The sequence below is a fragment of the Pithys albifrons genome, chromosome 19 (genome assembly GCF_047495875.1).
Source record: "Pithys albifrons albifrons isolate INPA30051 chromosome 19, PitAlb_v1, whole genome shotgun sequence".
Taxonomy (NCBI): Eukaryota; Metazoa; Chordata; class Aves; order Passeriformes; family Thamnophilidae; genus Pithys; species Pithys albifrons.
This window is the reverse complement of record NC_092476.1, coordinates 1055731-1080424: the sequence shown is the minus strand read 5'-3', so window position 1 is coordinate 1080424 and position 24694 is coordinate 1055731. Positions and strand designations below refer to the sequence as shown.

Genomic DNA, 24694 nt, shown 5'->3' with positions numbered 1-24694 from the left:
TCCTTTGAAATAAATATTAGCAATGACCTGCTTGAGGCCTCCAGCACCCTCTGCACACAGACAGGCAGCTGGTGAAAGGGAATACCAGTAACTGGTGCTGGAGGAACTTCATCTATCACCTTGAATGGAATTCAACTGGCTGTTCTGGGATGGCTGTGGGCAGGAGACTGCTCAGAACCACAGACTGGTTTGACAATAACTCTGCCTTTGCCAGTCAGTGATGGGTTGGCTCCCTGATCTGGAGCAGGTTTACAGGGGAAGGATGTTCCCCCCAGCCCAGGGAAGCCTCTCAGCTGGGATTACCCACCCTGCCACATGGAGAGGATGGCACAGCCCCAAAAACACCTTGCTCCTGAGCAGCTCCTCCTTGGCAGGGCAACATCCTCTGCCCCAGGAGACATTACCACACGCCCAGTCTCCTGCTCCTGCCTACAAGGACCTGGGGCATCTGCAAAGATCAGTTCATCATCTTTGGCACTTGCTCTTTACAGTTTCATTCTCTTAATGCTGCAAATGTTAATCTGTTACATGAAAATAAAGGCCAGGAACTGCTGCTTTTTCAGCTTTATCTTCTGTGCTTTTTCCCTTTTTCCTCTTCTTTCTGCTTAAATCCCAGTGCTGCAATTCTTTGCTGTTTGTACTCTCAGATTTTCACTCAAAATTACCAGCCTGTGTGCCACCCCCTGGCCTGCTGCCAAGTGACACAGTGACCTATATTTAGCTCTCTCAAACCATAAATCAAAGTGCTCCCTTCTTTTCTTGCACCTCTTCAAACGTCTTTCAATTTGCTGACATTTTTCTCATACTGGAGTTATTTCAGGTTGCAACTGAGAGACACAGATCAGTCTAATAGAGAATCCACACCCCTGTCAGTAACTTGTAGCTTATTTTTTGTTACTTGAAAACACAGATTTAGTTACACTTCCTTTACATGTTCCAAAATTCATGTCAACAGCAAATCATTGAGCTGCAAGCCCACACTTGGCCTCTTGCCTTTGACAATCCTAGTCAGGCATTGCAAGGGAAGAAAAAAATACAAACCAACTTCTCAAGCAGTCAGTTTTATTTACTGGATTAAGTACCAGGTGTATTTTTAAACAGAAACACTTTGTTTCTCTACTGGCCTTTTCCTACGTGTTTTAATGTTTTCATCAATTCAAGAACAATTATAAAAACACAAACATGTTTTATAAAGGCAGAACTTCCAGTGCTGTCTTTGGACACACAGCAAACCAAAAACTCCCAGCATTTTGATAATGTTTATCATATCCTGACACAGAGTAAGTTTTATTTCAATTATCTGCCTTATTCAGACCCTCTGAAGCTTTGTCCACTATTCATATTCATATATATGATGAGCATAACACACAAAGACATTCAGGAGCTGTTAACACAGAGGCTGCTCTGCCCAGAATGTGGAAAGAGATGGCATGAAAGATCTCCACTATTTAAAACAGAAAAAGCAGCTTCACTGCCTTACCTTCAGTTGAAGCAGCATCAATCATTACTCGTTGCATGAGGACTGGCTCTAATCCAAAGTCAAACACCACAGTTTGGCGAAAAGTTCCAAAGATTTCTGTGTTAAAGGCTATACTGACTTTGTAGATGTAATGATCTATTCCATTCTGGACCATCTTTCCTCCTATCCACTCCTGGCAGTTCTCTGGGACTTCCTGGGACACCTGGGTGGTGCTGTCTCCAGCAGATATTGCCACGATGCTGAAGTGGGGGCGATGGGCATCGTACAGCAACGCCACTCGGTACAGCATCCTGGCAGGCTGGGAAGGAAAGGCAAGGCTTGAAATGCTGAAATTATTTCATTTGCAATCAGATAAAGAGAGATTATAAGAACTCTCAGCTTCTCAGAGCATGTATGGGCCCTGCCTGATTTCCAGCAATCTGGGCAGCCAACACAGAGCTGCTGGGAAAAGGGAGAGAGAGGGGATGGTGCTGGGAAGTTGCTCTATTTTAAGAATGATGCAATTGAAATCCTAATTGCAAAAGGTTAAGGGTTGCATTCTAGTTATTATTGACTGACTTTTAAAAGGTAAGTAGTCCTACCTTACACGTGAGAGCAAAGGTCCATGTCTGGTGAGACTTTTTGGTGGTGACAGTTACTGATAGCTCAGGGTTATGTTCTACTCTCACTCCTTCTACACATTCACTAAGCTAGATGGAAAGAAAAGAAGATTAATATTATACTTCTACAGGCAGTACCAAAACACAAACATTCAGGAAAAGGCAGGATTGATGCAAGTCCTGCACAGGAACTAATGCAAATATGCCCTAAATCAAGGAAGTCAAATCTACTCCATCATACTGTGGAAGTGAAGAATAAACCATTTAAGGTCAATTAACTGCAGGACTTGATTTTCAATAACCAACTCATTGTAAACGTTTAAAGTAGAACAAAATGTAACTTGGGAAGAAGGATCTGTGATACAATGAGGCCCAGAAGAGCCCAGAACTCACTGCCATCCATGGGACTACCACAGACACCAGGAACTACAATCAGACTTTCTACTCATCAATGCATTTTGCAGGAAGTCCACTTTTTCCAGATTCCAATCAACAACAGATGGACCCAAACCTCCTTGGGGTCAGTGGTGAGTAGAGCTGGTTGAATGCCACAAAACCCACTCTTTGGAACTCCAAAGAGCTGCTAAAGTTTGATCATACCCATATCCCACACTCGTTGGAATCCAAGGTCTTTTAGAACATTGGCAGGTCTGCACCCAAGTGCCTGCAGCTGCAGGCAAGGAAAAGGAGCCGTGCACAGGCCAGAGGATTCTCCACTGAGTTGTAGAAGCTTCACCAGTTCCTGTTCTCCAGTTCAAAAAGTCCTGCCACCCACTCAAGGAACAGGAACAACACTTGGGACCTGGCTGAGCCCCCCTGCACCAGGAATAGTGAATATGCAAATGAAGAAGCTGTGATTAACCCACAAATCAGCCTAAGCCTCTGGGCTCTCTGCAAAGGCAGGAGGCCAAGGGGAGCAAATCCCTGGGACAGTTTCTGTGTGAGGAGAGATTCAGTAAGGACAAAAACCAGGCTGGGGTGTTACTTTAAACACAAGTAAACACAAACAAAAAGTGCTCACCACTTTCTCAGGGGATAAGGAATTCATCCATTTCTCAATGAGGGTCTCCATGTAGGTGCCCGAGCACTGCTTGTTCTCCTTCTGCTGCTTGAGGCGGATGAGGCGCGACGCGTAACGTTTCTGCCACTCGGCCAGCTCCTCCTGGCAGTGAGCTGAGGTGCACTGGGCACCATACCTGCAGATCCCCTGCTCCAGGAACCTGCAGCAAACAGCACAAAACACTGGGCCTTCAACCCAGGGATCAGGGCTGGGTCCAGTCCTGTCTAACACCTTTACTGATGATTTAGATGAGGGGATTGAGTCCATCATTAGTGAGTTTGCAGATGACACCAAGCTGGGAGGGGTGCTTATGGATCCAGAGTGATAGAATCTGTTCTCGCTGGGAGGTAGAAAATTGTTGTTATACCTAACTTGTCTAAGTGTGTGTTATATTGTAGTTTACTCTTCATTTTCTCTTTTCTGTATAAATATATATAGTTAGTTTAAGCATAAACCTAATTTGAGTTTCCAGAGCTTTTTTTCTTTTCCTCCCTTTTCTCAGCGGGGTGGGAAGAGAAGCTCTGTGTGTTGGGCAGTTGGTATTTTGCCACCTCACCCCAAGACACCTGAGATCCCCTGGAGGATGGGGGGACAAAGCAAGGCCTTACCTTTTGCACAGCGTGTACTCCTCACTGCTGGTGACACCGCGGGGAGGGGGCCGGAACTGCCAGCCATCCCGGGACCCTGCGGGGCACAACGGGGTTACTGCTGCACTGCCAGGGCATTCCCAGCCCAGGGCACCTGCCCAGGGCATTCCCAGCCCCAGGGCACCTGCCCAGGGCATTCCCAGCCCCAGGGCACCTGCCCAGGGCATTCCCAGCCACAGGGCACCTGCCCAGGGCATTCCCAGCCCCAGGGCACCTGCCCAGGGCATTCTCAGTCACAGGGCACCTGCCCAGGGAATTCCCAGCCCCAGGGCACCTGCCCAGGGCATTCCCAGCCCCAGGGCACCTGCCCAGGGAATTCCCAGCCCCAGGGCACCTGCCCAGGGCATTCCCAGCCACAGGGCACCTGCCCAGGGAATTCCCAGCCCCAGGGCACCTGCCCAGGGAATTCCCAGCCACAGGGCACCTGCCCAGGGCATTCTCAGTCACAGGGCACCTGCCCAAGGCATTCCCAGCCCCAGGGCACCTGCTCAGGGCATTCCCAGCCACAGGGCACCTGCCCAGGGCATTCTCAGTCACAGAGCACCTGCCCAGGGAATTCCCAGCCCCAGGGCACCTGCCCAAGGCATTCCCAGCCCCAGGGCACCTGCCCAGGGAATTCCCAGCCACAGGGCACCTGCCCAAGGCATTCCCAGCCCCAGGGCACCTGCCCAGGGAATTCCTAGACACAGGGCACCTGCCCAGGGCATTCTCAGTCACAGGGCACCTGCCCAGGGAATTCCCAGCCCCAGGGCACCTGCCCAGGGAATTCCCAGCCCCAGGGCACCTGCCCAGGGAACTGTGTCCCTAAACATCAACTCTGAACACAAGCCAAATGATCCCAGCAAAAATTAACTGATAATCCCGAACGAACTCACTGCGAGCAAGTGCAGAGGGGAGCAGGCTCTGATCAATGAATGAACAGCACTGATCAATTAATAAACCCCTGCCTCCAAATTCAGCCAGTGCTGGGATAATTCTGCTTCAGTCCCTGTGGCTCAGCACAGCAGTCAAGCCCCTTTTGTTGCTTTTTGCCTGCTCTGCTCTGAGCATTCAGCAGGGCCCTGAGTTACGCACCTTCTTCCAAATCCTCCACGTGGTATCCTGATGGTGCTTTACCAGCTGCCTACAGGGACAGAAAAAAATAGCCACAGTTATAAAGGAAAACAAAACTATTCCATCAGCATGAACTACTGCCAAAATGGGGTTTAAAGCAACCAGTAGAGAAATATCAATCAGAAGTCTGAAATCACTTCCAGTCACAAACAGGAATTGATGTTAACAACTGGATTGCAGCCTTGATAACAGGAATTCTGGTGGTGACAGGAATTCTGGTGGTGACAGGAATTCTGATAGGAACAGGAATTCTGACAGAACACTGAGTCCATTCATTCATTGTTAAAAGAAAATTTTAGAGCATTTTACAAGACCAAATTCCACCCTGTAATCAATTTAATGTGCACTGCAGTGACTTCTTAAAAGGCCAGAAGTCTAAACTGCATTGGTAGGTCTTTCAGCTTGGAACCCACATTAAAATAAAGCCCAAATCAATGACAAAGGAGAAGGAAAAAAAAAGGGGGCAATTTGATCTATACACATAATCTGACCTCTTGTACAAAATAAATAAAAAGGTGACTGAGAGGGCATTTATGTTGTCAAATCATTTCTTCAGTCATGTTTATTACTTCAGAATAACTTCCAATGAAATAAAATTGGATAAATAAATAAATAATGCAGACCTAAACACTTTGAATTCTTGCTGCTTCAAGAGAGCCAACAACCTATTAGCATCATTTTCTGTTTCCTCACACATCCTGCAGGGCTGGGATGAAAAGCTCCAGAAGAGGTGGGTGGGGAAAGACTGACAGAGCAGAGGGAACAGTGATGTTTGAAGCAGAGTGTGCACAGTGAGCCCAGAGCTCTGGGACACACAGGCACCACCAGCCCCTCACCCTTTCAGGTACTGCTCCTTATTCTCCCAAAAATGTGCTCATTTTTACCTCTGTTGTTTCAGCAAGAAGTGTTTTCAGTCGTGTCAGATCTTTAGTTACCATCCCGTTCTGGGGGCAGAAAGAACAGGAATTATTGTTGACACAGAGACCTCCCAGAGCATCAAAGCACAGCAGCAAAGCTCAATTTTCCCCACCCCACCAGGAGAAAGAACAACACCAGTTTTAGAAGTCGTACTACATAACCCTGAGCAAACATGATGGTGGAAAAGGGAATTCTCCAGTGGCCAAGAGCAGCACCAGAACTACAGCAAATACCAACACAGACAATGCAGGAAAGCACCTTATTAGAACAACTTCTGGGACAAAAATACATTCTGTGGTTACCAAAACAGCTTAAAGAATTAACACAACAATCTTTCACTGCTGTTGCAGTGGATTCATCTCTTCAGATCTTAAGGATCTACTTTAGAAATTACTGATTTCTACTGTTTCATAAATCTTGCTCTGATAGAGATTGTAATTTTTTGAGTTTTCACTGAAAAGCAAAGGTTAGTCATGTAAGTGACTGCAGAGTAAAACAGAGCTGAAGGAAAACTCTTTCAAAACTGAATTTATCTGAAATACACAGCTAAGTGTAACAATTTCACACTCATGGAAGTCAAAACTTTGATTAAAGGAACCCAGACCTGTGGGGATTATTTCAATAATCTCTTGCAGAAATTTAATTAAGTGCTACTTCATTTATTAGACTTACATTTTGACTGTGCTACTGAGCAGCAGAAATTACTCCTTGCTAAAAACTTACACACTTAACAATCCTCACACTTGGGCTTTTTTACAAAATGGTTTTTCACTTCTTCAGCAGAAGGCTGAAAATTGAACCTGTTGAGCTTCAATGTATTAGAGCATAGAAATGTTAGCAAGAATCATTCTCTTAAGTCACTGGGGGGAAACTGGATGGATTCCAACTCTTCAATAAATTCATTCCAAAACTTAGTTTCATTTCTTCTCTCAGACAATGGCACAAGTCAGTAAATCAGTTGCTGAGTTTAATATTCCTACTGAAAACAACTGTGTCTAACAACTTAAAGCTTGTAAAAACCTCTCCAACTCTGCTTTGGGATGACACTCTGGAACTCCACACAAAGCCACCTTTATTTGCACAACAACAGTCCCAAACAAGGGCCCTGCACATTCCCACTTTACTAATTTTTCCTGAAGGCAAGTTTCCTTCAACCTCACCAGGAATTTTTCAATGGAGCATTTTTTTCACCAGAAAACACCAGCTAAACAAAGCAAAAAACCCTTTTCTTCATGTAAAAATAGCCAGTGGCAGGGGGAGGGAACTGAGGATGCAGAGCAGACAAACAGAGCTCTCAAGCACAACCCAGTGATTCAGTGAAGCACCAAGACAAGGAGACCTGACCCAACTTCTAGGAAAGAGGTTCTCCTCCACCAGATCCTGATGCCACTGACACCTTCTCTGGGTCTCACCAGAGCTGCTCTGCCTGTGCCATGACCACGTTTCTGGGTTTGCCATGACCAGCAGCTCCTGCTGATGAGCTGTCTATTCATTCTGGGTAACAGAAATAAAAGAACACTCTTCTTTAGGGACTTATATCACTTATGTCCTTATTTTATCCCATATGAATCCAGTTACTTACATGTATGGGGTTAAAAGCATCTTCACAAGTTCTAACAGTCCAAGGGTAAAACAGAAGCTCTGAACTCAAACTTTTATCTTTATCTTGAAATGCAAAGCTCTTTTTTTTTCCTGAAAAGCTTTTCATGTCCTACAGCTTATGGTGGGCCAGTTATTTAAAAGGCCAATCAGTATTTTTTCTGCTTGAATGGCTAAAATTCCTGAAGTCCCTACGAAATGGGATCAGGCACAACTCAGAAAGAATCACACAAATATGCAGATTATTTTGCATTCCCTGAGGATTCAGGGCCAACAATGAAAAAACTTCTCCAAAGCCTAATAACTCTGAAACCACCCTAACAACCTGGCATCCTGCTGACATAAGTGTGCCCATCTATTTGTCTTCTTTCCTCCAAATCATGTTTGGTGCAACCTGCCAGTCACCCGTATGTTCTGCGGTTTGTTATTAAACACACCCCTTAAAGAAGCAAACACAAAACTGGTTTTTTTTTAAATCATGTAGACTGCAGAAAACCCACTTACCAGTGATTCCCCCATCAGTGACTTGGAAAGAACATTAGAGACAATCTGCAGCTTCCCTCTGAGGTGCAGGCAGCAGAGCAGTGCCCGGAAAGGTCCATCGCCCTTGGCCAGCCCCTCTCCCAGCACTGCAACACAAAGCAGGGACCATCAGCTTCACCACAACACACATTGCAGCCAACTACACAGTTTTCCTTCAGCTTTAACAGGAAAATAAAGTCTGGAGCTGGGGTTGAATCCATGGAAAGGTGACTGCTGGATGTAAATTAAGTATCACTTGCTCTGGTCTAATGTTAAGTTGAAACTTGTCTCGCACCATCTAAGAAATGCTGAACATGAGCTCAAAAAAGGTTGTCATGTTCACATGCTAAAATAGACATAAATTAAATATGGGAAGGGTAAATTCAAATATCTGACACAGACACAAAGGACCTCCTCTTACAGTGAGGATCAAAAAGAAATAGCAACCAAGAGCCTCTGAGTAACACAAACATGCTCAGGAAGATCCATTCATGCTCACAAAAAACATGCCGTGTCGTTTCCAAAAATAGCCAACCTCCTCGTGGGCAATTCCTGCTCCTTTAAAAGGGCTTTTATTCACTTCTGCTGGGAAGTGCAGGCTATAGGAAGGATTCTTTGAGACCAGCAATGCATAGGAACAGAAAACTTTCCTGAGATTCCTGGGTCAGACACAGACACTTTCCTTGCACTTCCAAGAGGGACAGGATTTCTTTCCCAGCACAGACAAGCAGGAACAACACTTAATCACACATATTACCTGTCCAGAAAATGAACTGCCTAAAAAGCTAGCAGGCTAAGCATGGGAATTGCAAAGAAAGCTGGATAGTTGTGTAAAATGAGGGAATTATAAAATAACCCTTATTGCAGGCAACATCAGCATCTGTGTTTACCCTGCTCCTCACACAGATGCAAACAGCCCCTCTCAGAGCTAACAGGCACTTCACATCCACCACCACTTCAGGATCACATCTTGGAATAATAAATCAGAACTCCTCACTCAGCAGACGATCGTGGCATCAACAGGAACCGCAGGGAAGGCTCGACCCAAAGCAGTGCCACAAAACAGGCACACAAACCCAGGAGACCCCTCTGCAAACGGCCCCAGTAACCAAACCCTGTTTATTGAGTGCCTCCAAGATTAGTCTGAATTCTCCACCCTGAGGGTACTGACCACGCTGCCAAAAATACAACCTCACTTCCCAAATCAGAAGCAGCATGGCCAGAAATAGCTCCAACGTGTCTGACAGTTTGCTATTTTAATCTCAAAGATGAGCTCTCCAATTATGAGATTTCATATCATTAACTGCATAACAACACCAACTAAAACATGCAGTTGCACATAAAAGGCTGCAAAGCATTAACCAGCATATTTTGGTAAAGATTTGTGGAATAATTTAACTGATTGTAAGTCATCCTCATTCTCAGCACACTGTAAAGAAAATGTATTTCTCCAGCTATTCCAAAAGGTATTTATCATTCAGGTTCAAATAAAACTGTCATAGCTGTGCAACATATCAAATCTTGTAAAAAGACAGAACAGCAGCTTGAATAAAGCTTTGCCTATTATTAAAAAACCTGCATATCAGGCAGCCCATGCTGAGGCTGGTTCTCAAAACATAAAACCAAAACTGAGGCCTCTTGGGATCATAAATGCAGATAACTGTAAATGTCAGATGCTGGGCTAGAATTGATAACCACAACCAAACTGTTCATTCATACACTCATAAAAGCTTGGTGTGCATGTGTGTGTATATATATATATATATATATATATAAAAAAAATGTGTGTGTGTATCTGTATGTATATGTATATATATGTATATGTATGTTCACATGTGTATATATATGTACATATCTATATGTGTGTATGTGTGTGTATATATATATAAAAACACACACACAACATTTTTACATATATATATACACAAATATGGCATTAATAAGTTGAAAAATGTGCCCAGTTGTCTGGAAAAATCATGCTCAGAAGGTGTGATTGAACTGGATGCTATTTCTTTGTTACTGATATAAATTTAAAAGCTGTTTCTTCTACTTAAGTCAAACCAAAAGGCAGAGCTCAGGGGTGCTGCCCCACCCACCCCTGTGCCCATCCAGTTCCCAGGGCAGCTCCTCTGAGCCCCTGCCAAGGGGCACACACGCCAGGGAAAGGTGTCCCAGCTGAATGTCACCTCTGTCCCTGTGACAAACCCACCAGGGCTCATCAATGGGGACACCACTCAGCAAACAGCATCCCCCTCCCACCTCCTTCAACCATCACTCAGCTTTCCACATGTCTCTCACTCGGTTTTATTTCAAAGACATCAGGAAAGACACCTCTGAGGTGAGGCAGAATATTGCACACATAAATCAGCAGTTAAAAGAAGCTTTAAAAAAATGTCAGGCTATTTTAAGAATGGCACTGATAAAGCAACATTTAGCCTTTTTTAATTTGTTAAACTTTAATTTGACACCTACAGAAAGCCAGTTCCTTTTCCACAGTCCAGTTTCATGGACCTTCCCAAGCAGAGCCCCACAGATTCCCCAAGCTATGACCTGACTATCAATGAACACAAATACTTTAAAAAAATGCAAAACAATAAAACACCCACAAAGGCAGGAAGGAACAATTTAAAGATTCCCACTGGCAGCACAGCAATGTCAGAAGAGTGGTCTGAAAAAACTTTGAAATGCAAGAGTAGTTAAAGAACTAAAACCTGAAAGGTGGGATCTACCCACCTTTTCTTTCCCTATCTGACTGATAAAACTCTGCTTTCCAGACTCAGCAAGGAGTTCCCAGGGAATTCTGCACCACTTGCATTACACATGAACAGGATTAGGAAGGATGGTTAATTCCTTTAAAAACACCCCAACTGAACAAGGCAGTGGAATATGAAAGGCTCAGCTTCAATGTGACATATGCACATTTGGAAGCTTTAACAAATAGAAATAAATGTAAGTACATCCCCTTGATGTTCTCTGAATCCAGTCCCAAATGGTAACCAAAATACCCCCCAAGGCCCTGGGAAGGAAAGGCGGAACAATCAGCTGGGTTTGTCCTCACAAAATCCCAACACCATCCCCTCATCCTACATTGTCTGCTGAAATATCCACCAGCCAAACAGCACCAAAGACACATCTCTGAGTTCTGGTACTTCAGGAAGAGTTACAAAATAGTGAGGCCTCTCTTTAAGGGAACAAAAAAAAGAAAAAAAATTATAAAGCAGATACATAATTTTAACTACAAAAGAACCACTGACAGCAAACTAACAAATCTGGGCATCAGTTTTAAAAATTCAGACAACTGACTGCAATGCATAACACTATGTAATAAAAGAAGAAATAAGCATACCATGCCTACAGTCTTCATCTGCTTGCCCATACTTTTTCTGAAAGGTAAAACATGAGAAGTTTAAAAATAGCATTATTCCAGTTTGCATAAACAACTACATGCTTGAATTACAAGTTTCTTAAAACTTTTTAGAAACCATTACCTTGTCTTTTCCTGGGTGGAACATGTAAAGAATGTGAGTCACATGGCAATTATAATATAATTAATTCTTAGAATGCTGCCTTGTTCTCAGATTCTCAGCAAATGGACATTTTAAAACAGGAGCACAAAGGTGTGTGTTTTATGTTTGCAGGTGGCTCACACCACTTGGGAAAAAATACAAAACTTAACTTTCTAGCCATTGTTTGGTTTTTAAAAACCTGCACTGCTGTGGTTCTGTTCCAATGGATATTATTTTATTCTGTCTTACCAGTGGTGATTTTAAGTAAATCAAGAAGGAAAATCTGGATTTTTTCCCCCTCTTTTCCTTTTAAGCCTTTACCTGTCTACATAATTCAAGTCTTCAGTAGGAAGGGATTGATTACAAGTATTTTTCAAAGTCCCTGCAGACTTCCTGCAATGATATCACCATGAGGAACATCCAGATAGAGGCCTGACAGGATTTTCAAAGAGTGATGTCAGAAATGCATTAAATACTCTAAGCACCAGTCTGTATCTTGGTTTATGTAAAGAATTTTGAGAAGCCAAGTCTGTAGAACAAAACTTCCACTAAAATAACCAACATTAGTTATTTCTGAACCTCTTACCCTGAGGAGCCATAAGAAAAGACACCTCTTAATTTCAGAGGTTTCCCAAATCCTGTTTTGCACACTCAGTAGTCCAATTCAGCTGTTTATTTAAAGATGCTTAAAAGCACTCCCTGACCAGATGGGCAGGATTTCTCTTAGAGCTGCCCAGAGAGATCTCAGGACGTGGCCAACCTTCTCCCACCTGGGCTGGAACTGCTCATACTCAGTTTGGGAGGATTTGGGGCAGACAAGACCCCTGTAAATCTGTAAAAAAATTTCCAGAAAGGTAAAAAAAGCAGGTTGTAGGTTTATTCTTAAGCACTGTAATGTCCTTTCCTTTAAGCAACTGCAGCTCTCTGATGCTTTCAAGGAATGACACGAACTTGGCCATGGGATCACCTGTAATTCAGGGTTGTGCCTCTTGCCTGGCATTTGCAAACCTTTAAAGACCCCAAGTTTTCACACTTCCACTAAAAACCTGCAGGAATCTAAAGTTAAATGTTCCACCAGAGATGCTCCAGCCCAGCACTGGAAAGCAAGGATAGGATCAAGTGTTAAAAGACTAAAGTCAGACCTATGCAAGTGTTGCTAAATCAGGTATGGACCAGCTACCTGAACTTTGGCATTTCTTAACTTTGTTTTTTAAGTGTTTATGTTTGCAGAAACTTTAATTTCATGCTCTTTAAAGATCAGGTAATTTGGAATGTAATTCAGCATAGCTATACAAACATTATACCCTAAACCCCAGATATTATCCCAGAATCTCAGACTATTCTGAGCTGGAAGGACCCACAAGGATCATGGAGTCCAACTCAAGTCAGTGGCCCACACTGGGGATTGAACCCACGACCTTGGCATTATTACAACCAAGTTTTAACCAACTGAGCTGATCTCCTGGAATATATTTTTTTAAATGTTAAGACTATTTTTCTTTATTTGTGATTGAGACCCAAACTAAGTGGTGAAAAATAAACAAACTCCACGAGAGAAGCCTCATAAATGCTTTAGCAGGAGGGATTGTGTGGCAAACCAACATGCCAATCACAAGGCAAACTCTGAATTTTCTTTACCTCTTGACAGTACTTCCCAGATCACTAGATACTGTGAAAGAGTGACACTCACAAGTTGTAAAAAAGAAGCAATTCTATACAGCAGAGTCTCGATTTTGATGCGGTCGCTCTGTGCCTGGCAGGGCTCCGGGGGGCACTGGCTGAGGGCAAGCAGAGCCTCTGTGCAATGCTTCACTGCCACTTCATAATCCTGCTGCTTAAGGCATTCACATGCTTGTTCACATGACTTCTCTGGTCTTCTGTCTGCCATGACTCAGGGACAGAGCTCCTAGAGCGGGGCAGAGGGGACGACAAAACGTTGGTTAGCTGGGCTGGCACTGACCAGCTGTGCCATCCCGTCCCCAGCGCTGAACACCCCCTGCCTGTGCCACTCACCTCTCCTGGCCAAGCCTCTCACTAACTAAGCTCTTCCCAGGCTCTTCTCCAGCGAATTCCACAAGGTCTTTAAGCCCAAGGATGTGAGCAGTGGTTTCCAAGTTTAGTTTCAAAGTTTAGAGTCAGCACAGATTTAAGCACTTGGAGGCTTTTGGGTCTTGGATGGCAACAAGAGCTTTGCTTTGCAACACAACTCATCCCCCTCCTGCTCTGCCTCCAAGACACCTTTCTCTTCCAGACACTTCTCACCTACACTCAGGAGTAGGAGCTGCTTTCCCTGGGTGAAGCACAGCAGAGATCACAGACTCATGGAATGGATTGGGTTGGAAAGACCTCCAAGATCAGCAAGTCCAACCCTTGATCCAACCCTACTGTGATCACCAGCCCAGGGCACAGAGTGCCCTGGGCTGGTGATCACAGTAGGGTTGGATCAAGACATGGTGGATTCTCACTCATCACAGTGGGGTTGGATCAAGACATGGTGGATTCTCACTCATCACAGTGGGGTTGGATCAAGACATGGTGGATTCTCACTCATCACAGTGGGGTTGGATCAAGACATGGTGGATTCTCACTCATCACAGTGGGGTTGGATCAAGACATGGTGGATTCTCACTCAGTGCCACATCCATAGAATCACAGAATCAGATAATGGATTGGGTTGGAAAAGCCCTTCAAGATCATTAAGTCCAACCTTTGGTCCAACTCCAGTCCCTTTACCAGATCAGGGCACTCAGTGCCACGGCCAAGCTCAGCTGAAAAACCTCCAGGGATGGGGAATCCACTCCCTCTCTGGGCAGCCCATTCCATGGACAAGGAGGAATGAGAAAGATCAGGAGATAACAACAAACCAACCAACCACTGGTCTCTTCCTTCAGCTGGTTTATTCACATTCATGTCTGACACAATCTAAATACAACTACCACACCAACACAGTTTCTTAAGTAATTTTAAAGTAAATATTTGGGGGGGATTGAGTAAATATTTGGGGGGGATTGAGTAAATATTTGGGGGGGATTTCATTCTTAAAATTTCAGTATCAAAATAATAACATAAAGAAATATTCATTTTTCAAGACAATTTTGATTTAAGTCACCCTCCCTATTACACAGTAACATAAAGATTCCTTAAGTACAACAACATCTCCCCAAAAATAAAGGAACACAAGCACAACTGCTGTGCAGTTTTCTCTGTGTAAATCTGAGGCATGTGCCTCTTTCTTAATAACAGCCCTGCAAAATATTACCTCATTCATCCAGATCCTTCTTCTGCTGCTAAAAATAAGTCCCCACTTTCAACCAAAATAGGAACAGGCAAGTGGGTTTTGCATTTCCATGCATGTGAGTGAATCCATTCATCAGGTAATTCTCGTGGAGATCCAGCTGGGTCACCCAGGCACGTTTTGCAATCACAGAAATGTGGGGTGTTCTTCAGCTGTGTGTGCAGGATCCTTTGTGCACACAGCCAGAAACTGCTCTGGCTCCCACTTCACCAACACTTTAGGCCACAGTGTGTTGTACAAATCTAAGATTTGCTTGCACAGTAATACAATAGTTAATTGATGTTTTTCTCATGTACATTCTCTTTTCCTCCTAAGGGACTGCAAATAGAGGACTCTGTGAACTCAGCTGTGATTGTGATTTCCTCACTTCCTGGCTGACAGAAAACCAAATTCCTTTGACCAAAAGCCTCAGCAGAGCTTCTGTGTGTTCATTCCCAAAGAACTGACTAAACACAGATCCATCCTCACTCACCTGGCCACACAACTGGCAGCACTGGCAAGTTTGTGACCCAGCCCTTCTTCCCCAACACGTAAAGACAAAGATGTTCCTTATCAACTACCTTTGGATAAATATTGAACTCATCTATTGGAGGAGAAGCTGATTTTACACACCCAAAAGTGGCCACAAAACTTCTTTGGTCAGTTTGAAGACTTGAGAGTGACCCCAAGAAAAACCTGTGCATGAGTCTGGGCAGAGGAGAGAGCAGTGAAAGTCCCACCCAAGTGACTGCACAGGACACAGGGACAGTTCAGGAGCCACTGCAGTGTCATTTCCTTTAAAAAAAGCAACTTATAACAAAGAAAAGCTGCATGTGAGCAACATATGGAAAAGGATACACTCAGGCCCTCAGATTTCATTCTAATCCCATTATTTTTAGACAGCCATGCAGGCTCCAACATGCACATTCACTGGGTATTTGTGCCATTTACTTCAGACTCCAGTCCAGGGGCTCAGTGGTTAAAAAACCAGTGGCTGTGGCACTTCACAATGTGGGTTAGTTGGCATGGTGGTATCCAGGCAAAGGTTGGACTCTGTTACCTTGGGAGGTCCTTCCCAAATTTAAAGTACTCACAGAATCATGAACAGCCAAGGAATGGAGGCACTTCTTGAAAGAAATTTATTTTCAGTTCTGTATGTTCAAAAATTTCAGCTGTAAAATTGGAATTTCTACATTCAGTCAGAGTAGAATTTTTTAGCACTGGAGCATCACAAGGTCTGCACTATATTCCCAAGTCTCTTTGCAAAACTGAGTAAATTATTTCTGCACTTCCCTTCTCTCCATAAAAGTGAAATTAAAATACTAAACATGTAACAGAACAGATGTCAGGAGTGCTCATTTTCTCAGTGTGGCCTGGAGAACCACACTCCAAGAGAGTTCTAAATTAAAAATTGAGACAATTTATTCTAATAGCAAAGCTTAATATACCTTCCAAAAACTGAGGAAACTAAACAGGCACATTCCCACTATCTGAAGTTGCACATCTAAAACAGGTGGATATACCTAAGAAAATATGAATTTAAATATATAATCTGGCTTTGGACCTCCAAAAAACTCCTGCCATTCAGTAGAAGAAACATCACTGAATGTGCAGAAGGCTGAGTTGAGCTCAGCTTATCTTCCAAAAAACATCATATAAGTTGGAGATCAGAAAAAATTCTTTGCAGAGAGAGTGCTCAGGGATTGGAATGGGCTGCCCAGAGAGGGGGTGGATTCCCCATCCCTGGAGGTTTTTAACCTGAGCTTGGCCGTGGCACTGAGTGCCATGATCTGGTAAAGGGACTGGAGTTGGACCAAGGGTTGGACTTGATGATCTTGGAGGGCTTTTCCAACCCAATCCATTCTGTGATTCTGTGGATGTGACACTGAGTGAGAATCCACCACATCTTGATCCAACCCCACTGTGATCACCAGCCCAGGGCACAGAGTGCCCTGGGCTGGTGATCACAGTAGGGTTGGATCAAGGGTTGGACTTGATGATCTTGGAGGTCTTTTCCAACCCAATCCATTCAATGATTCTATGATATAAAAGACCTGGTTAGTTCCAACTGGTGTAACTTAAACCTTGGTGGTTTTCTCAGCTGTGAGAGATCTATTTATTTTTTTCCCCTCCAGCTAAAGATTTTCAGGCTCAATATTCCTAATGAGTATTTCACCTCCTTGCCAAAGGCATTTTGGAAGAAAACATGAAGAGAGTAACTAAAATTTCATCTCCACAGAAAACTGCCCATTTCCCTTCCAGAGCTGCAGAGGGGCTGGGAAAGGCAAAGGGGGCAAATGGGGAGGTAGAGGGACAACCAATGTGATCTCCAGTCACGTATTCCCAAGGAAACACTCCCCCTGCCTGGTGCACAGGAGGCTCTGAGGAACTACCCCAGCCTGCTGAGTCCAACTTCAAATTAAAAATTGAAGGAGAGAAGGCCATGAACTAAACTTGTAGTTTTTCATGGCAGTTTAACTCCTGACTGTGCCCTCCACTCCTCACTGCTGTGCCTGGTGCAATCAAAGGGGCCATACACCAAGATAATGGTAAGTTAAAGCATGTGACAGCTCCCAAAAAAATCTCCAACAGATGCTTTTTCAATTCACTGTAAAGCATCAAGCCAGATAACTCTCGCTGTACTTCATAAACAAACAGATTAGAGGGCACAATGCTGTTCCTATTAATGTTACTGGCAAAATTCCCAATGTCTGCCAAGACAGAAGGATCAGATCCAAGGTCTCGCATGCCAAGCTGACAAACAGTAGACAAGTCAGTAAATATTTGCATATTTTAACCAAACATTAACATCTCTTGCAAAGATTTATGCTAAAGCAATGATGTTCAACTTGCAGTCCTACAGTGAGACTGGGAGGAATTCACTGTCAGTTGGATTTGCCTCAAGAGCCACATCCTGGGAATAGCACAGTGAGGCCAATGAGTGAGCCCCACTGCCATGGGGAACACGCAGGGGAACAGCATCTCCAGCTGCCTCCCTTTACAACCCACAACCCTTCAGACAGCTCTGCTGGGAGAAATAAGCACCAGATATTCCTTGCCAAAGCTGTTCAGCCGTGTCCTCCTGTTTGCAGCCCTCTGTGCTGCAGCAAAGGAGAGGAGGGGATGGATCTGCCCTTCCCCTGCCCATGGGGGTGACGCTGGCACAGACCTGAGAGAGCAGGGCAGGAATTCCACTCATCCTGCCCCTCTCTGCACAAATCCATCCACTGTGTTTCCCAATCCTTTGGGAGTTTTCAGCCTTTCTCTGGAAAGGCTGGCCACCAAACAGGGCAGAAGTTTTAAACATGACATAAATTCAGGCAATACTCAAGAAAAGACAGCTGGTTTATCAGAAATTCCCAGCAATTCCTTTTAAGAGCAAGAAGAGACCCACTAGATTTATTTAGGAGGCTGACAGCTCTGTCCTCCCTCAGTAACTCCTGAACTTCGAGTCAATTGGAACTGAATCTCCCAGAAGTCTGAAGGGTCTCCAAGAAGCTTCAGGTTCCATGAAAAACATGTAACAAGACAGATAACAGAGCCAGGGAAAGGTTAAGTTATAATTCAGCCTCTTATGGATACCCAGACATCATTACCCCCTCAATTACTGCCATTTACCTTTGCTGCAGCAAAGGATCACTCACCAGGGAAAGAAAACTCTTATTTATCCTTCTTGCCCTCAGACTGAATTCACCACCTTAACCCCTGAGGATCCATCCAGCAGTGCCCAGGTACCACTACAGCAGTTTCCAAGCTTTGGAGGCCACAGACAGGAGCAGGACATGACCTGTCTCTAAGTTGTCACTGGCAAACTGAGGCTTGAGCAATTCTCACCTAAAGGCCACAAAATTGTGTTGTTTCCATAATATAGAAAAGCATTTCTTGAGAAGTCACCAAGTTGGTCCGGGTACAGTCCCTGGGACTGAACAGGTCCCCACTCACTCACAATTACCAGGGAAAGACAATCATCTGAATTAATTTGTTGAGTGTGCTACACAACCCAAAAGGTGGATATTGTGAACATGTCAACGTTACAGGTCACTGCAGTTCAACTAACAAGACTCTGCACTTGGCAGTCCACACACTGAAACAGGGAATAATACACCTGAACACTGTTAAATCCCACTGAGAGTTGCTCTGCCATCTCTAGTGATCCCATCTTGCATCTCTACATGTTAATTGTTTTTGCAGCACTACAAAATACCACTCAGTACCTTTAGATGAAATAAATATCTATTTTTTAGGAAAATAAATATCTATTTTTTTCCCTTACCTGTTGTGACAAAATAAACCAATCTTTGCCTTAAGACAAAAAGTAATACAAAACCCCAAACCATCTTATTCAAGCCTCCAGGAAGAAACAAAATACAGCTGCACAAAATACAGAAGTGATTGACAGACACACATAGGGAAAAAATGCAGTTCTCTCGTGTCATCACATATATTATAAATAATCCCACTCTCAGAAATCATTACTAAAATGAGAGTAGATAATGTCAGTGCATTATACCAGTGTGAGTGATGCAACAGAGAGAAAAAGCACAGGGTGCAAAAAAGGATTATAGGAAAGGGGCTTTTGCCTTTTTTTAAAGAAAAACATAAGAGCAGAGAACTCCTGCACTCCTTCATTGCAGTTCTGGCTGTAAGAGCAGTCACACAGAGTTCTCAGAAATGCTCTGCACACCTTGCAGAGCAAACACAGAAAAGCCTCCACCCTTGAGAAAGGACAATCTAATCAGTTTTCTGAAATAACTGAATTACTCCAGCTAATGTTGTACAACTGCAGGCAAAATGACCCTACTTTAAATTCCAAAAATGATGTTAAACCTGAAATGGAGCATAGAGAATGAGGAAAGCACATTTCAAGGTTTTATTCCATAGCAAGAACTTCTGCTACATGTTCTGTAAGGAACTTGACACACTGGATTTTGGGAAGGGGAAAAAGAGAATTAAGAGGTTCCTGATGCCCCCAATAAATACTCAGGTTATCCTTCCACATTTAACAATCAAAGAGAGCACCACAAAGCAGGAGGACAAGTGATCTCTGGCCACATAAATAGAGCCCTGAGTCTGGCCTGTAAACTTAAGGTATGGAATAAACACACTCACATTTCCTGAAGGAGGAACAAGTGCCTGTGGGTGGCTTCTCACTCACACAATGACAGTAACAAAGAGGCAGTTGAGATTAAGAGCAAATGCCTTTTGCATGTGGATCCTCTGTGGGTTTAGAATCATGTTATACACATCACAAACAGTAAGGAGTTTCTGGCATGCCAGTTATATTTCAGTAGAGACTCCTAAGTGATTATTAACACTTTATTACCTTTACTAATCTCTTGTATTTTCATAGGATCATAGAATGGATTGAGCAGGAAAAGACCTCCGAGATCAGCAAGTCCAACCCTTGATCCAACCCTACTGTGATCACCAGCCCAGGGCACAGAGTGCCCTGGGCTGGTGATCACAGTGGGGTTGGATCAAGACATGGTGGATTCTCACTCATCACAGTGGGGTTGGATCAAGACATGGTGGATTCTCACTCATCACAGTGGGGTTGGATCAAGATGTGGTGGATTCTCACTCATCACAGTGGGGTTGGATCAAGATGTGGTGGATTCTCACTCATCACAGTGGGGTTGGATCAAGACGTGGTGGATTCTCACTCAGTGCCACATCCATAGAATCACAGAATCATAGAATGGATTGGGTTGGAAAAGACCTCTGAGATCATCAAGTCCAACCCTTGGTCCAACTCCAGTCCCTTTACCAGATCATGGCACTCAGTGCCACAGCCAAGCTCAGCTGAAAAACCTCCAGGGATGGGGAATCCACCAACAGAGAATCAGAGAATGGGTTGTGTTGGAAGAGACCTCTGAGATCATCAAGTCCAACCCTTGATTCAACCCCACTGTGATCACCAGCCCAGGGCACTCTGTGCCCTGGGCTGGTGATCACAGTAGGGTTGGATCAAGACATGGATTCTCACTCAGTGCCACATCCAGAGACTCACAGAATGGATTGGGTTGGAAAAGCCCTCTGAGATCATCAAGTCCAACCCTTGGTCCAACTCCAGTCCCTTTACCAGATCATGGCACTCAGTGCCATGGCCAAGCTCAGTTGAAAACCCTCCAGGGATGGGGAATCCACCCCCTCTCTGGGCAGCCCATTCCAATCCCTGAGCACTCTCTCTGCAAAGAATTTCTTTCTGATCTCCAACTTCAATTTCCCCTGGCAGAGCTTGAGCCCATCGTGCCCCCTTGTCCTATTGCTGAGTGCCTGGGAGAAGAGACAAACCCCACCTGGCCAGAACTTCCCTTCAGGTTTCCCTTTTGGAAACAGCAGCAAAAAGGACAATCTATGCAGGCAGCAATTTAGACCTTGTCAAACTGCCTCCCTTTGGGCTCAAAACATGGAAATAACTCACAGCCTGACTTGCAGCACCACATAAGTTCCCCCAATATCTTCATAACCTGCCTTTAAAATGATCTTTTTCACACAGATGTCTGAAAACATCACCTGTCCTGATGAAACTCAGCACAATCCCTGGCAAGTCAAAGCACAGCATCTTTGTGGGGTGTGCTGGCACTGCCTGAAAACCACTCAGAACCCCCAGATGGAAGGCTCCCAGCCACACAAAGCAAATATATATATATATATATATACACACCCCTATTGCCTTCATTAGCAGCACAAAGAGCAAGTTGCAAAGTTGGCTGCTCTGAGGTTGTGTGAGGACAAAACAGCCTGTCCAGCCCAGGTGGCCTCCTGTGTGTCTGCATTATGATATTGCCTTTAACTGTGTTAGTCACAGAGTACATTTTCCAAGGGCTACCTGGTGGAATGAACAGGCAGAACAGACTTAATGGACATCTACTGAAGTCCTTCAGCACAGAGCCCGAGGCCTTATTCACTGCCTGCTACTCCCATCTGGTTCTAAAGGCTGCATTTTAATGTTTTCATTAAGTTTCCAATAATGCCTCCAGTCCTGCAGCCCAGCCCTTCACAAGGATTAAGAAAACATCTTAATCATCCTGACAATATTCCAATTTTACAAAGAATAAAGACATTAAATCACAAATTAGAAGTTTCTGTAAACTTCTAAGATTCAGAGTAAGACACCTAGAAGAGATTTGTCCCCTTCTGCCCTGCCCTGCAGAGCCCTTTCCATGATCCCTGCAGGACACTCAGGAGTATCCAGCACTTCTCTGCACCACAACGAGGGAAAACCATTAAAAATACAGCAAATGAAGTCTGGCAAAGATGGGGCTTAAGTAGGATTTGCTTTCTTGCTTTTGCTATTCCCTATTCCATTTCAGAAACACTTTCTCATTTATGCAAATGGAGAAACTGTATTCCAACAAACAACTGCATTAGCATTGTAAAATAAATCCTGTGTACCCACACCAGGCAGCCTCCCTTCTATTTCCTGCTAATACCAACGTTTTTCAACCTCATTCTCCTCATTCAGCCACCCCCATCTCCTCATTTATTGTACATATTCTGTGCAAATCTGCATTTTGCACCTTCTGTTTGAATCCAGTCCCTGCTTCTCCCTCAGTGCTGCAGGAGGGCAGAGCTGGGAGGAGACAGGACTGGGATCAGGAGTGCACAAAGGGAATTTTCTGTGCTCTCATTTTTGCCCAAAACCACACCAGGGACAAATGCAGGAGCCTTCAAACTGCAGAGAAATCCCATTTAGCCCAGGCTGAAGTGCATTCACTGCAGGGATTATCCTTTACATTTGTATTTAATGCTAATTTGACCAACGCTGAGCAGATTTTCAAAGGGTCAATAACAAGCACACCCCTGGCAGAAACAAAATATTATAACACATCTTAACTCTTGGGGAAAAGGGCACCCAAAAATTGAGGGAGGGGCACTCAAATTTTGGGGAGGGACACCCAAAAATTGGGGAAAGGGGCACTCAAAAATTGGGGGCAAAATTGGGGAAAGGGGCACTCAAAAATTAAGGGAGGGGCACTCAAAAATTGGGGAAAGGGGCACTCAAAAATTGGGGGCAAAATTGGGGAAAGGGGCACTCAAAAATTAAGGGAGGGGCACTCAAAAATTAAGGGAGGGGCACTCAAAAATTGGGGGCAAAATTGGGGAAAGGGGCACTCAAAAATTGGGGAAAGGGGCACTCAAAAATAGGGGAAAGGGGCACTCAAAAATTGGGGGCAAAATTGGGGAAAGGGGCACTCAAAAATTGGAGAAAGGGGCACTCAAAAATTGGGGGCAAAATTGGGGAAAGGGGCACTCAAAAATTGGAGAAAGGGGCACTCAAAAATTGGGGGCAAAATTGGGGAAAGGGGCACTCAAAAATTGGGGAAAGGGGCACTCAAAAATTGGGGAAAGGGGCACTCAAAAATTGGGGGCAAAATTGGGGAAAGGGGCACTCAAAAATTGGGGAAAGGGACACTCAAAAGTTACGGGAGGGGCACTCAAATTTTAGGGAGGGGCACTGGAGGTCATTAGATTATTTCTTTTGAATTTATTATGAATATAAGAAAATGGTTTTTTGCCCAATTTTTAGAAAAGACCAACTCTTTTTTCCAGAGTCTTTCTCTCCTGCACAGCACCCAAAAAGTCAGCCCACAACAGGCACCTACCACGGGAAATTTCACCCAAATAATTAAAATTTGGCAGGTAACAACCAAGTGAAATGAGGGCTATGTCATAGTAAGCATCAGGTAACATAATAATAGGTGGTGCTTCTGCCCCACCTAAAGTTCTTTTGGCTCCTTCATAGAAAATTTTCCTGTAAACAACCTTTCATAATAACTGGCTGACACAGCAGCAGTTTGTGTTCCCTGCACCTCGATGTTCACGCTGCTTTTTGAGCAGAGTTTCTCACACTTGCCCAGGATGAGGGCATTTTAATTGAAATATTGTCCCATGGCTACCATTTTATCCCCACAACAACATCACCAATTACTTACTTTAAAAAAAATGCATTAGAAAAGTAATTTAATTGTTGCTTCTCTTAATGAAATTTGCCAGAGAAAAACAAAGGGAAGGATCAGCACTGCCCAGCCAGCTCTCCATGAGCAGCACCAACCTACAAGGCCCAACACACTTTGCAGAACAGCATCCATAATCCACAGCTGGTTCAAACATCATCATTCCCAACTCCCAAACCTGTGGCACAACCTCTCCCTCAAACAGTGACAGAGCAGGGCCCTGTTCCTGTCTCTGCACGTTGCACATCAGAGTGCTGAGTAACAATTCTGACCCCAAGAAGTGAACAGCTCTGACCTCAGGCCTTAGAGAGTCGTGCAACTGCCAGTGCTGCTGTGCTGTGAGTCACAGGACGGTGCCAGGAGCCCTTCCTGAGAAATGCTGCTGTGTGAGATGGAGCTACATCTGTGCCAGTGTGACTGAATGTGTCACCTCCTTTCCCAAATGCCCAGCGAGTGCCAGAACTGTGTTCCCAAGGAAAGCCAAGGGGAGGCAGAGAAGGTTCCCAAGCATCATTTCAACACAGAACACAGGCCAGGGTATTTACACATGTGCTGCAGGAGTTCAAATGCACAAACATGTCACAGTTTCCCACAGTGCTCACTGAACCTGCCACTCACTGCCTGCAGAGAGCACCTGATCACAGCTCATGTGCCAAACTCACCAATTTAATCAGGCTCAGGGACAGAACCAAAATTAGCACTTCCTACCTCTCAGTCTCGTGTCCAATTCACAGCTTCATCTAACACAGCTGTATTTGGATTTCAGCCATTTTTCATTTAGGGAATTATTTATCACAGCAGATCCCCATTTGGAAAAGCCCCACACAAGCTCTTCCCTCCCCCAGCAGTTCTGAAGCTCAGAGGTCCAATCCACATTTTCTCTGCTTAACAAGGATATTGCAGCAATGCCAAAAGAGTCTCCCCTCAAGTGTCAAACTTTTCACACAGGAACTTTCTGCACCCCTGACACTGCAAGGCAGCCCCTCCCTGTGAGCAGAGGTACCTGAGGGGCACAG

At 44.3% G+C, this 24694-nt stretch overlaps 1 protein-coding gene across 4 annotated transcripts in view; it reads right to left on the bottom strand.

The window, feature by feature from the left end:
- The window catches only part of HELZ (helicase with zinc finger), a 91408-nt gene that overhangs the window by 56893 nt on the left and 9821 nt on the right, over positions 1–24694 (bottom strand). For 2 of the 4 annotated variants that reach the window (XM_071573511.1, XM_071573513.1), the window contains exons 2-10: positions 13135–13350; positions 11285–11321; positions 7921–8045; positions 5784–5843; positions 4861–4909; positions 3748–3823; positions 3101–3299; positions 2062–2169; positions 1481–1778 (exon numbers count right to left, since the gene is read on the bottom strand). In XM_071573511.1, coding sequence (XP_071429612.1) covers positions 1481–1778; positions 2062–2169; positions 3101–3299; positions 3748–3823; positions 4861–4909; positions 5784–5843; positions 7921–8045; positions 11285–11321; positions 13135–13332 — 1150 coding nt within the window. In that variant the 5' untranslated portion in view covers positions 13333–13350. The remainder of the gene's footprint in view (positions 1–1480; positions 1779–2061; positions 2170–3100; positions 3300–3747; positions 3824–4860; positions 4910–5783; positions 5844–7920; positions 8046–11284; positions 11322–13134; positions 13351–24694) is intronic. The other 2 variants (XM_071573515.1, XM_071573514.1) reach the window with 2 other exon arrangements.